Source organism: Pelophylax lessonae (assembly GCF_965119305.1).
Source record: "Pelophylax lessonae genome assembly, chromosome: 3".
Classification (NCBI taxonomy): domain Eukaryota; kingdom Metazoa; phylum Chordata; class Amphibia; order Anura; family Ranidae; genus Pelophylax; species Pelophylax lessonae.
The window spans coordinates 490,776,362-490,790,526 of record NC_138770.1 but is presented as its reverse complement, the minus strand read 5'-3'; the positions used below and the strand labels follow the sequence as shown (position 1 = coordinate 490,790,526).

The following is a 14,165-nucleotide window of genomic DNA, read 5'->3' as shown; positions in this document are numbered from 1 at the left end:
GCTGGTGGGGCGGAACCCAGACATCAGCTGACCTGTCATGGGGAAGGAGGTCTCCCCTGCGTGAGCTGTGACTCACAGCCAGAAAGAGACCCCATTTCCCGATCTTGGGACAGGTGACACAGACTGCTGCTGCCTGACACGTGGAGGGAGTCGGAAAAAAGTTCCAGTAATGTTATCCCCCAAGGTAAGAACCTCCCTCTCCTGTCTACATCCCCCCTCCACCTGGTGACACCCCCCCTCCTGTCCACCTGGCTGCCCCCCCTCTCCTGTCCACGTGGTTATATCCGCCATCTCCTGTCCACCTGGCTGCACACCCCATCTCCTGTCCACCTGGCTGCACACACCATCTCCTTCTCCTGTCTACCTGGCTGCACCCCCCCTCTCCTGTCCACCTGGCTGCACCGCCCCTCTCCTGTCCACCTGGCTGCACCGCCCCTCTCCTGTCCACCTGGCTGCACCGCCCCTCTCCTGTCCACATGGCTGCACCGCCCCTCTCCTGTCCACCTGGCTGCATCGCCCCTCTCCTGTCCACATGGCTGCACCCCCCCTCTCCTGTCCACCTGGCTGCCCCCCTTCTCTCCTGTCCACCTGGTTGCATCTGCCCTCTCCTGTCCATCTGCCTGCACCCCCCTTCTCCCGTCTACCTGGCTGCACCCCCCTCTCTTGTCCACCTGGCTGCCCCCCTCTCCTGTTCACCTGGCTGCACCCCCACTCTCCTGTACACCTGGCTGCACCCCCCACTCTCCTGTCCACCTGACTGCATGTGCCTTCTCCTGTGCACCTGGCTGCATCCGCCCTTTCCTGGCCACCTGGCTGCATCCGCCCTCTCCTTTCCACCTGCCTGCACTCCCCCCTCTTCTGTCCACCTGGCGACACCCCCCCTCTCTCCTGTCCACCTGGCCGCACCGCCCCCCCTCTCCTGTTCACCTGGCTGCCCCCCCTCTCCTGTCCACCTGGTTGCATCCCCCCTCTTCTGTTCACCTTGGCTGCACCCTCCCCTCTCCACTTGGCTGCACCCCCTCTCCTGTTCACCTGGCTGCACCCCCTTCTCCTGTCCACCTGGCTGCACCCCTTCTCCTGTCCACCTGGCTGCACCCCCCCTCTCCTGTCCACTTGGCCCCATCGCCCCCCCCTCTCCTGTCCACCTGGCCCCCACTGCCCCTCCTCTCCTCGCCAGATTTGTGATTATTGCTTTGACTTCTGGACTGAATTTTTTCCTATGGCTGCCCTGGGTGCGAATCTCTTTACTGAGCCATTAGTTGGCTAACAGCAGAACAACCGCTGGGGAGCCTCACAGGCTTACTTCTATCCCTCCACCCTACAGGCATCCAAGGAGCGTCTGGTTTGTGATTACTGAGTAGACTTCCTTCACCTAGGAACATTTGCAAAAAAATGAGGCTTGCTGGGAGTGGGTGGAGTTATATAGAGGATGTTCCTGCACTTCTTTTTTGCCAGTGTCCAATCATCTGATTGCAACTGCACATAGCCCAAAGGTAAGACTAAGAGCCAATTCATACTATGTGCGGTGACCGGCATTTTACTACACTGTAAAGCGCCGGTCACTGCTAAGACACACAGAAAACAATCGTCCTGTGTACTGTACTGTACGATTAAGAAATACATGTTCTGCTGAAGTTTGGATTTAAACATACTGTGACCACTTTTTCCTTGAGTCTGATAATTGTTCATTTGTAGGATGCTATTGAGCTTTCAGCTCCTTTTACAGTTGTCCCCACACACATTAGACCACTTAGGTATGTTATACTGTATACAGAAAACAGCGAGAACTGTCAAATGTTATAAAAAATAAAAAGAAATACATCGGAATGGCCATGGCAGTATTACTGGTCGGTTCTTCAACCTTTTCGTGCCCAGAGGTAATTGATGCCTAGATGCCCAAGCCAAATGTGTTTGTTAACTCTATGAGCACACCTGTTTGGTATTTGATACATTGTTTTATTAAAACCCTGCTCTATTGTTTAGAGGCTGGCAAATGCATAAAATGGGTATTTTCTCTTACGTCCTCTGACAGTCGCCGCCCACTCATACAGTCTTCACTACTGGGATGTCCCAAAGCAGTGTAGATGTGAGGGGTGGGAAACGTAACCGTCTCAAAGGCAACGCAGCACCCAAATCAGAGAAAAGAACCTTATCTGAACCAGAAAGGTTTCACACTGGGTAACAGGAAAGCTCAACAGGAGCGAACAAACCCAGGAAAGCAAAATAACCAGGGAAAAAACCCCAACAGAAGGGGACAGGCTAAAAAACGCCATGTCTCCCCTAAGGCACTGCCACACTCAGAACTTTGTGGCCAAAGGAGGCATCTGCCGATGCCAAAACATCAAGTTTGTAAAATTTTGTAAAGGTGTGCACTGACGACCAGGTTCGCAGCTTTGCACATCTGGGACACCGACGCCTGATGGCGGAAGGCCCAAGATGCACTCACCGCTCTGGTAGAGTGCGCCGTGACGGTGAAGGGCGGAACCTGTTCCCTAAGCAAATAAGCCTGTACAATCGTCCGTCTGATCCATTTAGAAATGGTTGCCGCAGACACAGCCACACCCTTCCGAGGTCCCTCAGGAAGGACAAAAAGACAATACGACTTTCTGAAGGATTCAGTAGACGACAGGTAAACCCTGATCGCCTGGACCACATCCAAGGAATGCAAGGCAAACTCCTTAGAATGCTTAGGATTCGCACACAGCAAAGGCAAGACAATGTCCTCATTGAGATGGAAATAAGACCACCTTTGGAAGGAAGGATTGATGAGGTCGCAGGACCACCTTATCCCTATGAACAACCAGGTAGGGAGAGGGGCAAGATAGGGCCGCCAACTCCCAACACTCTGCGAACTGATGTGATCGTCACCAGAAAAGCGACTTTCCGTGACAGCGCAGGCAGAGGAATCTCCCGGATGTTCTCAAATGGAGGACGCTGCAAAACTGACAGAACCAAATTCAAGTCCCAAGGAGGCAAGGGTGCCCTCCTAGGGGGAGCCAGATGACGCACCCCTTGAATAAAGGTTTGGATCAAGGAGTTTGATGACCAAGGGGCCCTGGAAAAGAATGGCCAGCGCAGATAACTGACCCTTGATAGTCGTCAGTGCAAGACGCTGGTTCACACCAGATTGCAGGAAGGCCAACATCCTCGCCCCCGAAAAGGAGCGAGGATGGAAACCCTGCGATTTGCTCCAGGCGAAATAGGCCTTCCAGGTACGATAATAAATCTTACCGGACGAGGCCTTCCTTGCCTTGAGTAAGGTAGGAATGACTGGCGACGAGAGACCCCGACCTCTCAAGACCTGGCTTTCAACAGCCACGCCGTTAAAGCAGGATGGAAGATCGGCCCCTGAGACAGCAGATCATCTCCAATGGGAGCCGCCAGGGAGGCTCGACGACCAGTTGCATGATGTCCGCGTACCTAGACCGGCGCGGCCAGTCTGGGGCCACTAGAATCACCAACCTCGGTTCCGAGACCAACCTGCGAAGGAACCTGGACAACAACTGAATCAGGGGGAAGGCATAAATCAGGTGATACCGATTCCAAGGCACCACCAGCGCATCCGAGGCGTCTGCCAGAGGATCGCCTGTTCTTGCCACAAACCTTCCACCTTGTTGTTTAGACGAGACGTGAACAGATACACGTCCGGGGATCCTCACCGCGCACACAGCATCTGAAACACCTCCGGGTGTAGGGACCATTCCCCCTGGTCCAGAGTCTGACGGCTCAGATAGTCGGCCTGCCAGTTCTCCACACCTGGAATGTGAACTGCCAAAAGCGCCGAGACCTGCGTCTCGGCCCAAGACAGAATCTCTGCCACTTCCTTGGCTGCCCGGGCACTCCTGGTGCCCCCTTGGTGATTGACGTAAGCCACCGCAGTTGCGTTGTCCATCTGCACACGCACAGGGCGGCCCCGAAGCCGATCCGACCAACGGAGCAAACATAGTCTGATCGCTCTCAGTTCCAAGACATTGATCGGTAGAGAGGATTCCTCCTCTGACCAAGTGCCCTGGGTGGACAGATTGCCCAGAAAACCACCCCAGCCTGACAGGCTGGCGTCTGTGGTGATCACCGTCCATAACAACGGCCGGAAGGATTTCTCTTCCGTGAGAGCCGGAGACTGGAGCCACCACAGAAGATCTGCTCTGACTCGATGGCTCAAAGATATCCTTCTGTCCAAGGACTGAGGATGCCTGTCCCACCTGGCCAGACTCTCCGCTTGCAGAGATCGTGTGTGGAACTGTGCAAATGGTATTGCCTTGAAGGCTGACACCATCAATCCCAGGGACCGCATGCAGGTCCTGAGCAATGAGAAATCGTTGTCCCTGAGGGACCTGACCTCGTTCCGTAGAGTCCGGAGTCTGTCCTCCGGCAGGAAGACTTTTGCCTGGGCGGAGTCCAGACCCATCCCCAAGTAAGGGAGGCGAACAGAAGGAGACAATGTCGACTTCTGAAAATTGATGGTCCACCTGAACTCCTGGAGCATCTGAACCGTGGTTGACAGATTGTGCAACAGAGTGGCACTGGAGCTTGACCTTAACAGGAGATCGTCCAGATATCCAAGGATTGCAATCCCCTGCGCCCGCAACAGGGCCAGGACAGGAGCCAGCACTTTGGTAAACACCCTTGGAGCTGAAGCGAGACCGAAAGGCAACGCCACAAACTGATAGTGCTCCTCCGCGATTGCGAATCGGAGGTACTTCTGATGACCTTCGTAATTGGGGATGTGTAAATACGCATCCTTGAGGTCGATGGAAGCCAGGAAATCTCCCGGGCTCAGGGAGGCCACCACCGATCGGAGGGATTCCATGCAGAACTTTCGAACCCGCACGAAGCGGTTCAGAAACTTTAAGTCCAGAATTGGACGCACCTTGCCCTCCTTTCTGGGCACCGTGAACAGATTTGAGTAAAAACCCCAAAACCTGTCCCGATGTGGCACCGGGACAATCACCCCCTGGGCGAGGAGATCCTGAACCGCCCGTTGGAGATCTTGGAAACGATCTGGGGTCAAACGAAGATTTGAGGGAAAGAATCTGTCTGCTGGGCGCAATCGAAATTCGATCTTGTACCCTGACTGAATGAGTTCCTGAACCCATCTGTCCTGAATCTTGGCCAGCCAAGGTTCGGGAAAACAGCGCAGATGTCCCCCCACCCCTGAAAAGGTGAGGGCTCCCCTTCGGGTCGAGGCAGACTGGGCCGCCGTGCCAGTGTGGGCGGCTTTAGGCTTGCCCGCCCAAGGCTTCTTCTGGCCACCAGAGGCCTTGAAGGGTTTGCCCTTGTCTTGTGCCTTGAAGGCACGAAAGGACCCCTGGTTAGGTTTAAAGGAAGGGCCCCGTTTACCGCTGAAAGACTTGCCCCTGGACACCTGGGACAGCAGTGTGCTTTTACCCCCAGTGACCCCCTTAACCAATTCGTCCAGGGAGTCCCCAAAAAGGTGATTCCCTGCATAAGGGATGTCAGACACCGTCTTGTTGGAAGTCTGGTCAGCCAACCAGCTTTTCAGCCACAAGATGCGACAGATTGTCACTGCGACCGCAGATAAGCGGGAGACTAAAGGGGCCTCATCCAAGGCCGCGTCACACAGGTATAGAACAGCCTGAATAATTTGGTCCACCATCTCCAGAGTAGCAGGAGGGGCGGAATCAGCCACAAGGGTGCATCTCAGCACCTTAGTCCACTTCACCACAGCCTGAGAGACCATTACTGAGGCGAACACGGGTTTCATCAAGGAACCTGCCACCATATAGGAGTGGCGGGTAAGAGATAACACCCGCCTATCCGCCGGGTCCCCGCAGGCATCAGAGTGGCTTTGTTTAACCTGGATACCGTGTGGTCCACCTTAGGGGCCACAGTCCAGCGCGAATCCGTCAGAGACGCAAAGGAATAAAGGTACTGAAACCGCGTAGGCACCACAAAATTGCGCTTTAAATTGCGCCATTGTTCGTTCACTGTTTCGTGAAACTCAGCGGGACAGGGGAACACCTGAACCGACTTCTGGGTTCTGCGGGTCCCAAAGGAAGACCGCGTACCCGGCGGGTGGGGCTCATCTTCTAAATGTAGCATGTCTAACAGAGCTAATGAGCGCAGACATTGCCGCGCGTTCTCTGGCCGACCCGGAGGGGGAATCCTCCCCCCATCCGACTGAGACCCCTCAGGGGGTACACTGCAGTAGGCGAGACTATTGCAGAGGATTCAGGAGTACCTGAACCCTCCACCAGAGCTGGGGGGAATTTGCTATCCTGGGACTCCATAAAACACACTCAGAAATTTTATGGCTCTGGTCCTTTAAATCGACGATAGCGGCGGTTCCCACCGCAATGTACCGCAATGAGTGACTAGCCTGTGCTACTAAGCACTGAAGGATATACTGCCAGCAGAGATATAATCCCGCAAAAATAGCAGAAAAGCCCCCCAGAAGTGTATCTATACAATACCATGCTGCCAGATCGATCTGAGTGCCTGAAGAAAGGAAGTGATGTCACGCCACTAGAGGCCGAACATAGGTCTGAGCCACAAGAAAATGGTTGCCAATGTAAGTCTATGGAGGAGGCTCCGTGAAAATGGCCGCCGAGCACATTAGAAAAACACATTGCCCACACTAAAGATGGCGCCCGAAAGGGCGCCAATGCATTACAGAGAAAATGGCTGCTGCCCTTACATGAGGCCAAACAGCTTGCCTACACCTGAAATGGCGGTCCCGCGATTTTACACCGCTTCGGCCCCCACAAACATGTCTGAACCCCCAAACGTTGCATAAGCACACACAAGGGACACAGGGACCCCCGCAAACCCCCCACACCGCGGCAGGACCGCTATAGCGCCCCCGCAGGGACCGTGAGGGACACATGAAAACCATACAGACAGACATGAGGGGGATATCACAGACTCCAAAATAGACTGCCATCCCCATAACAGAGGCCCCACATACAACCCCCGACAGAAAATGCCATAGACAGAGGGGTAGCATGGTACTCACCGATCCAGCGAAAACGTGAGTGCCACTCTGTGACAGAAAGCCTCCCACTACTGGGTGGGGGTGCCGTCAGCCGAACAGGACGCTAGCAACACGCAGCGTACCGTAGTTGAGACATCCTAGCGAAGTAGCCACTCCGCAGGCTTTGTCCCTGAGGACAGGGACAGGTCGTTTGCGTGGCCTGGACGTACGCATAGCCTGCTAACGTTCGATGGCAGGCTGGGATTCAGTAAGGCTCTAGTACAACCACTGAGATTCCCAGCTTCGCAAACGCTGTAGTCTTCCGAAGTCTGACTAACTAAGCGCAGGAACAAATAAAAAGCTATCAGTGTAAAGAAAAATCACTTAGCAGAAATAAAAATTAAGAAACAGAAGAAAAGCCTGAGACTGCATTCCCAGCCAAGGGAAGCCTGCCTACTCCTAACTAGGCAAAAGAGAAACTGAATTGGGAATGCTGCTAGCAGGGGGGTATTGGACCAGAGGGACAGCCCCCTATAGATGTGTCTATGCAAAGTTTTTTGTGAATGTTTCTAACAAAATCTTCTGCCTAGCTTACTCCTGTGGATAAGACCAATACCCAGTAGTGAAGACTGTATGAGTGGGCGGCGACTGTCAGAGGACACAAGAGAAAGCAGCTTTACTGACTTGCGCCTTCTTTCCCCCAGCAGCTGATGCTGTCCTCTATTTCCCGTTGCTCCCTCAACAGACTGTCTCTTGGCATCCTAACATCCAATGCAGGCAGGGCTTTGGGCTCTGCAGTGAACCTGATGATGTCAGATGACTGGCATCCGACCGCCAGAGCGTAGGGGAGAAGAGGCTGCTGGGACTGCCCTCACAACCTGGAGAAGCAGAGAATCAAGTAAGAAAAATTTCTGTGGTCCCTCAGACCTAAATGAGCATTCAACTCTTACAAGGCAGCCCCATGGGAAGAAAGAATGTTATTCCTGGAGTTTATCTCTAAACATATGGCACTGCAGATGAACACTGCTGCCTGAAGGTGGCAGTGTTAAACACTGCATACCAGAGGTTTTTTCTGAACTGGCAGTGACTGCTTGATCAGGAGCCACAGTGATTAGTTCCCATTCAGTGCCGCATTGAGTGTTGGCTAGTGGTTCTTAATAGGAGGACATTTAGAATTGTATCCTCGGCTCTGGGTACTAAACTGAGGGACATTCATATACATAAGATAAGGGATTACATAGATAGCCAATGCTGACTGATTCACTTTAATAAAATATTAACTTGTATCAAAAACACAACACAAACACGCATACCTGTTCCATTGATGTTTCATGCAGTTCATTCAAATTTAGGGTGTAAATACCTTCTTCAGCACCAAATATTAAGTATTGATCTAAAAGAAAAAAAAATTAAATGTAATTTTCATGAAAATATTTTTGTTTTCAGTGCACTTTTTGGAAGGGGGTGTACAGTCCATTGACATTTTTAGTTATTTTGTTTATATACTTTTACAGCTGTAAGGTGAGAGGCTAGTACACTTAGAGGTGTCACATTTGTTTTGGATCTTTCAGACACCAATCATTTTTCCAACTTTGGGTGAAGGGATCCCAGCACCTTCTGGATGAACATTGGACGTTACTGTCATTTTTTTCCACACTTTTACATGGACTCACTCTGAGGATTGTTATCAATTTAGTTACTTTTGTCATCTGCATTTATATTATCAATTGTTGAGATTTATTGTTTGGGTACTCACTGACACATCCCTATTTTTAGCACATGCACTTTTATTATGTGTACTCACTGACATATTTCTATTTCCAGCACAACCACTTTAGCAGTTGTTATTTGCACATGTTTACATATTGACATGTATCAATTTTAGCACATGCACTTTTCTCCTTTCTAATGTGTCGCCAGGCTTTAACTGCAGCTGTATTTAGTTGTTCATTGTTTTTGGGTCTTTCTGCTTTTAGTTTTGCCTTAAGCAAGTGGAATGCATGCTCATTAGGTTGGGATCAGGTGATTCACTCGCTATTGCAGGATATTCCACTTATTTTCCTTCAAAAGCTCCTGGGTTGCTTTTGCAGTGTGCTTTGGATCATTGTCCATCTACACTGTAAAGCGCCCTTCAATCAACTGTGCTGCATTTGGCTGAATCTGGGCTGACACTATGGGCCTAATTTACTATAACGCTACGTTGGCATATCGGCGTACTTTACACTGCATACCCGAATTCACTATAACGAGCGGTAAACCGTAATTGCGAATGCAAATTCACTATTGTCATTGTACGGCCGTGATAGAGTAAAAAAGTGCTAAAAGTACCACTATTTTCCTGGAAATAATGTTTTGAGCATGATAGCGTAGCTGAAATGGTTCTAAAAGATGTGGTATAATGTTCGGACATGTTCTGCTTTAAAACTTTTTAAAAAAGTGATGTGGATAAAGAAATTTCAAGGAAAGTGTGAAAAGTAAAAAATTCGCCCACAGACTACGACTGTGGAGCAGCAGATATGTGCATGCTCAGACCTTAAAAAAATTGTTTCAAGCCTACGCCTGGGAAATCGTAAGCTGCCGTTATAGTGAATTAGCAAATTCACCTATGTGATTACGAGTGCGCGGCCACAAAAAATAAGCATAAGTGTATAGAAAAGCAAGTGTCATCCATTCCTTCAAATTCTACATCTCTGTTATTGACACAAAAGTATACATTTTAATTGTGGTATGAATTGTTTAATTATTACAGACAAAAATTGTGCTGGTTGGCTTTTAATTTTGCTTCTTTTTCCTTTTTATGTTAAACAATGTTAATAAGCTGCAATGTTTTAATGTGTTTTTGCAACAGATATTATTCTCTCTTGCGCTCTTCTCTATATATAGTATCTCACAAAAGCGAGTACACCCCTCACATTTTTGTAAATATTTTATTATATCTTTTCATGTGACAGCACTGAAAAAATACAGAAAAGAAATGGACTATTCAGCGCTACGATCAGATGGATGAGGAAGCAGCTGTACACCAGGATAGATCAAACCTAACAATACCTCTAATAAACAATTAAACAAAAAATAGTGCAGCGCTAAAACATAAATTGTGCATATAAACATTAAAATGTTTTAAAATGCATTAAAAAGTCCATAAAGTCCTTAGCAGATGGTAAATCATCTCCAGTGTGAGAAAAGAAGGTTTAAGACACCACTGCAACTGTGATTCCTCCACCATAGATATTACAGCCTCTCACCTCCTGCATTCGACCACCAGGGGTCACTAAGTCTTTATGCAGTAATAGAAGACAGCCAAAGGACCAACAGAGCAACGATCTCCACAGGCTTCTCAGGATCCCAAAGGACTCATACATCCAGAAAGATAAATAAAAAGGGATATAATGCTCTCAGTTTGATATCACATTTATTAAACAAGCATAAAAGAATTTCACTCATATAGACGGCACTGACACAGTGCTCATATGCAGGCATTGGTTCAAATCATTGGAGCGTCGCGGGTGACGTCAGACTCCTCCCGAAGGTTGGTTTAGATTGTGTCAAGCCTGTGTGGTGGCAACCAGGTGAGGAGTACAAAGACACGTGTGTCTTGCCTACAGTCAAGCATTGTGGTGGGAGTGTCATGGTCTGGGGTTGCATGAGTGCTGCCAGCACTGGGGAGCTACAGTTCATTGAGAGAACCATGAATGCCAACATGTACTGTGACATACTGAAGCAGAACATGATCCCCTACCTTTGGAGACTGGGCCGCAGGGCAGTATTCCAACATTAAATGACCCCCAAACACACCTTCAAAACTACCACTGTCTTGCTAAAGAAGCTGAGGGTAAAGGTGATGGACTAGCCAAGCATGGCTCCAGACCTAAACCCTATTGAGCATCTGTGGGGCATCCTCAAATGGAAGGTGGAGGAGCACAAGGTCTCTAACATCCACCAGCTCCATGATGTTGTCATGGAGGAGTGGAAGAGGACTCCAGCGGCAACCTGTGAAGCTCTGGTGAACTCCATGACCAAGAGGGTTAAGGCAGTGCCAGAAAAAATGGTGGCCACACAAAATATTGACACTTTGGGTCCAATTTGACATTTTCACTTAGGAGTGTACTCACTTTTGTTGCCAGCAGTTTAGATATTAATGGCTGTGTGTTGAGATGCTTTGAGGGGGACAACAAATTGACACTGTTATACAAGCTGTACGCTCACTACTTTACATTGTAGCAAAGTGTAATTTCTTTAGTGCTGTCACATTAAAAGATATAATAAAATATTAACAAAAATGTGAGGGGTGTACTCACTTTTGTGAGATACTCTATATATGTATATCGAGAGAGAAAGAGAGAGATACTGCCATGTACATTTTGTATGCCCAGGGACTTTTGTCATTTGCAATAAAATTCTTGTTACACTGAGCATGCTCAAACACTTATCTGTTTAGCCATATCTTTTGCTACACTGAGCATGCTCAGACACTTAGCTGTTTTTCATCTGAAACTAAATGGTAGATAATGCACTCCTTGCTCTCCATCTCACATACATTTTACCCAAACTCCCAAAGCGGTCTTCACAAACCACACACAATACCATTGCTCATGCAAATGTAAAATCAATAACAATTTGGTGTGTTGTTTAGTATTTACAAATGATAAGCTTTTTCACCACAAAAATTGAATATGTGTACCAACATCATTCATACAATTCAAAATGCCATTACCAACATTCAGAGGGTAACATCACTATTCTACGCTCACACACCAATATTCAAAAAACATCACAGAGTAAATCAAGAAACAGAACTCATGACTGATGGAATTACACCACCTATAGGTAAATGCCGCAAGAAATTTAATTTTTGCTTGTAGGAGGGTTCCACCACCATTGCAAATTTTGCCAAATGTGTTCCACGTCAAGGACAAGAAGAAGCCTTGATAATTCGACACCAGCACCAATTGCAGCCTATTAACAATAAAAGAAGCCACAAAATTAGAGATGGTCCTATAGAAGCATGCTGACAGTAATCAGACATACCCAGCCTTGGACCCCGATGGCATATCACAGAAACAGGTTGCTCAATGGCACTCAGGACTTCCAGTGTACATCTGCATTGATTAACTTTAGGCACCCCAGGAACTTAGGGATGTTTAACACCCCAGAGATCCATGCGTGTGGCAGCACAGGGGCTAAATGGGTAGCGCGTCCGCCTTGCAGCACTGGGGTCGTTGGTTCGAATCACCAAACCTTCCACTACCTAGCTAGAAAATTCTTTGTTGTTTCAGTTTCATTTTCACAAGGTATTATATTTCTGACAGGTTTCATATAATGAAAAACCAAGAAAAGACATTCCAAAGAAAGCGACTGTGCATTAGCACCCAATCAACAACTGTGTGTTTGTGGGCAGATACGTGTAATCCTGCACTCCTATTTGAATGTTGTATGCTGATGATGAATGATGAATTTGTTTGTTCAACAATTTGAGGGATGCAGCCCTCACAAACTTGACATTTTCTGCTTTGTACCCTCCACATGCCCAACAACATGCAACTTGAAGGCCTCATGCACACTGGATGTTTCTACAGCCAGTAAACTCCCCAGCATGTTATCCTATGTGTCCATGCACACGCAGGCTGTTATCAGCAGTTTTTGGCAGGGGCATTTCCTGGCTGTAAAAAAATCCCAGAAAAGTGGGTTTCAGGAGGCATTTTTCAGCTGGAAAAATGCTTTAATTGTGATAAAAGCAAAAAAACGCTGAAAAAAAGCTGAAAAATGCCTTCTACAACTACAGCTTTCTACTGACGTTTTGATAATGTCCAGTGTGCATGAGGCCGAATAGTTTTGTTTTTATCTTTTGTTACTGAACATGGCCAGAGCCTAGGAAATGTGTCTTTTTTCTGTTTACACTGCACAGGTACATATGCTGATGCATCCTTTCATTTGCCAAGAGTGTGTGTGTTGCTCATCCATAGGTGTGATGACTTAAGCCATGAAGAGACTGAATTAATTACACTGTGGGCGTTTCCTTTCCTGGGTATGGTGGTAGCAAGCCAACCCCCAGGTCAATAAAAGACGTGTATTAGTGTGGGCTGGTTTACCTGTAATCAAGAGGCCATCATTTTTGATAGGAACTAGTCACAACTCGTGTGGCTGTTCTGCAGCACAGGATTCCCTGTGGAGTCTGTGTGGCATAATGACTGACCCACACCCCACTAAGGCTGTGGTTTCATTTGGTTGCTGTGTGTCTTTGCCAAATCAGAACATGTGTTTGTTTGCGAACCTCTGTGGAGCCATATCTTTTTCTAGTTACTTCTAAACCTCACATGTTAGATGTACAATTACTAATGTTAATCTAGTTAATGTTATGGTTTAGATGGAAAGGAAGCTTCCTGCTAACCCTAGCCAGGAATATATGTGCATTTGTTTCCATTGCTACCTTTTGGATTTAGTATTCATGTGGTATGTTTTGTTTAAACTTTAGATGTTATTTATTTAAAATGATTGTGCTATATCTTATGAGCCTTATTTTTATTCCTCTTTTATAATGTGAATGTTAAGGTGTGTGCAATTATGTGTCTTACCCTTGTGGATTGTAAGCTCTTTGGAGTAGGACCCTTCTAACCATATTGTAAAAAGCTGTTTCATAATTGCCTCTTTTTTTTTTTAGGCCAAGTACATTAATGCACCAAATGTTGATAATACTATTTTAATAAAGCTGGATTTTTGACTTACCATAAAAACCTTTTCTCTTAAGTTCATTGACGGACGCAGTCTCTGATCTTCATATCAGTAGGGTTATGCTGCCCCCTACAGGAGTAAGACACTAGGCAGAAAAAAGTTCTGGCTATGGCTATGGGCAGTCCCAGGGGGTATACCCTCTCTCTTCCTGCATAGGATGTCAGTTTTGTATCAAAGCAGTGTTAGAGAAATAATACCAACCCAACTCAAAATAGAGGGGCGGGTACTGCGTTCGTTAATGAACTTAAGAGAAAAGAATTTTACAGTAAGTCAAAAATCCAGCTTTCTCTATCGTTCATTGACGGACGCAGTCTCTGATCTTCATATCAGTAGGGACGTCCCAAAGCAGTGCCATAACATGAGGGGTGGGAACAGCAGAAAAATAAGTCCCCAAGGCTAAACATAGCCAACCAGGCAACATAGGACTCATCAGAACAACAAGATAAGACTCACCTGAAAACACAGTAAACACCCTCAAGGATAGCCAAAAAGCCCCCTAAAC

The 14,165-nt window shown here is 47.7% G+C and overlaps 1 protein-coding gene across 6 annotated transcripts in view; it reads right to left on the bottom strand.

Moving 5' to 3' along the window:
• The window catches only part of MAP4K3 (mitogen-activated protein kinase kinase kinase kinase 3), an 883,599-nt gene that overhangs the window by 139,589 nt on the left and 729,845 nt on the right, over positions 1-14,165 (bottom strand). For all 6 annotated transcript variants that reach the window (XM_082251934.1, XM_082251933.1, XM_082251935.1 and 3 more), the window contains one exon: positions 8,248-8,327. In XM_082251934.1, coding sequence (XP_082108060.1) covers positions 8,248-8,327 — 80 coding nt within the window. The remainder of the gene's footprint in view (positions 1-8,247; positions 8,328-14,165) is intronic.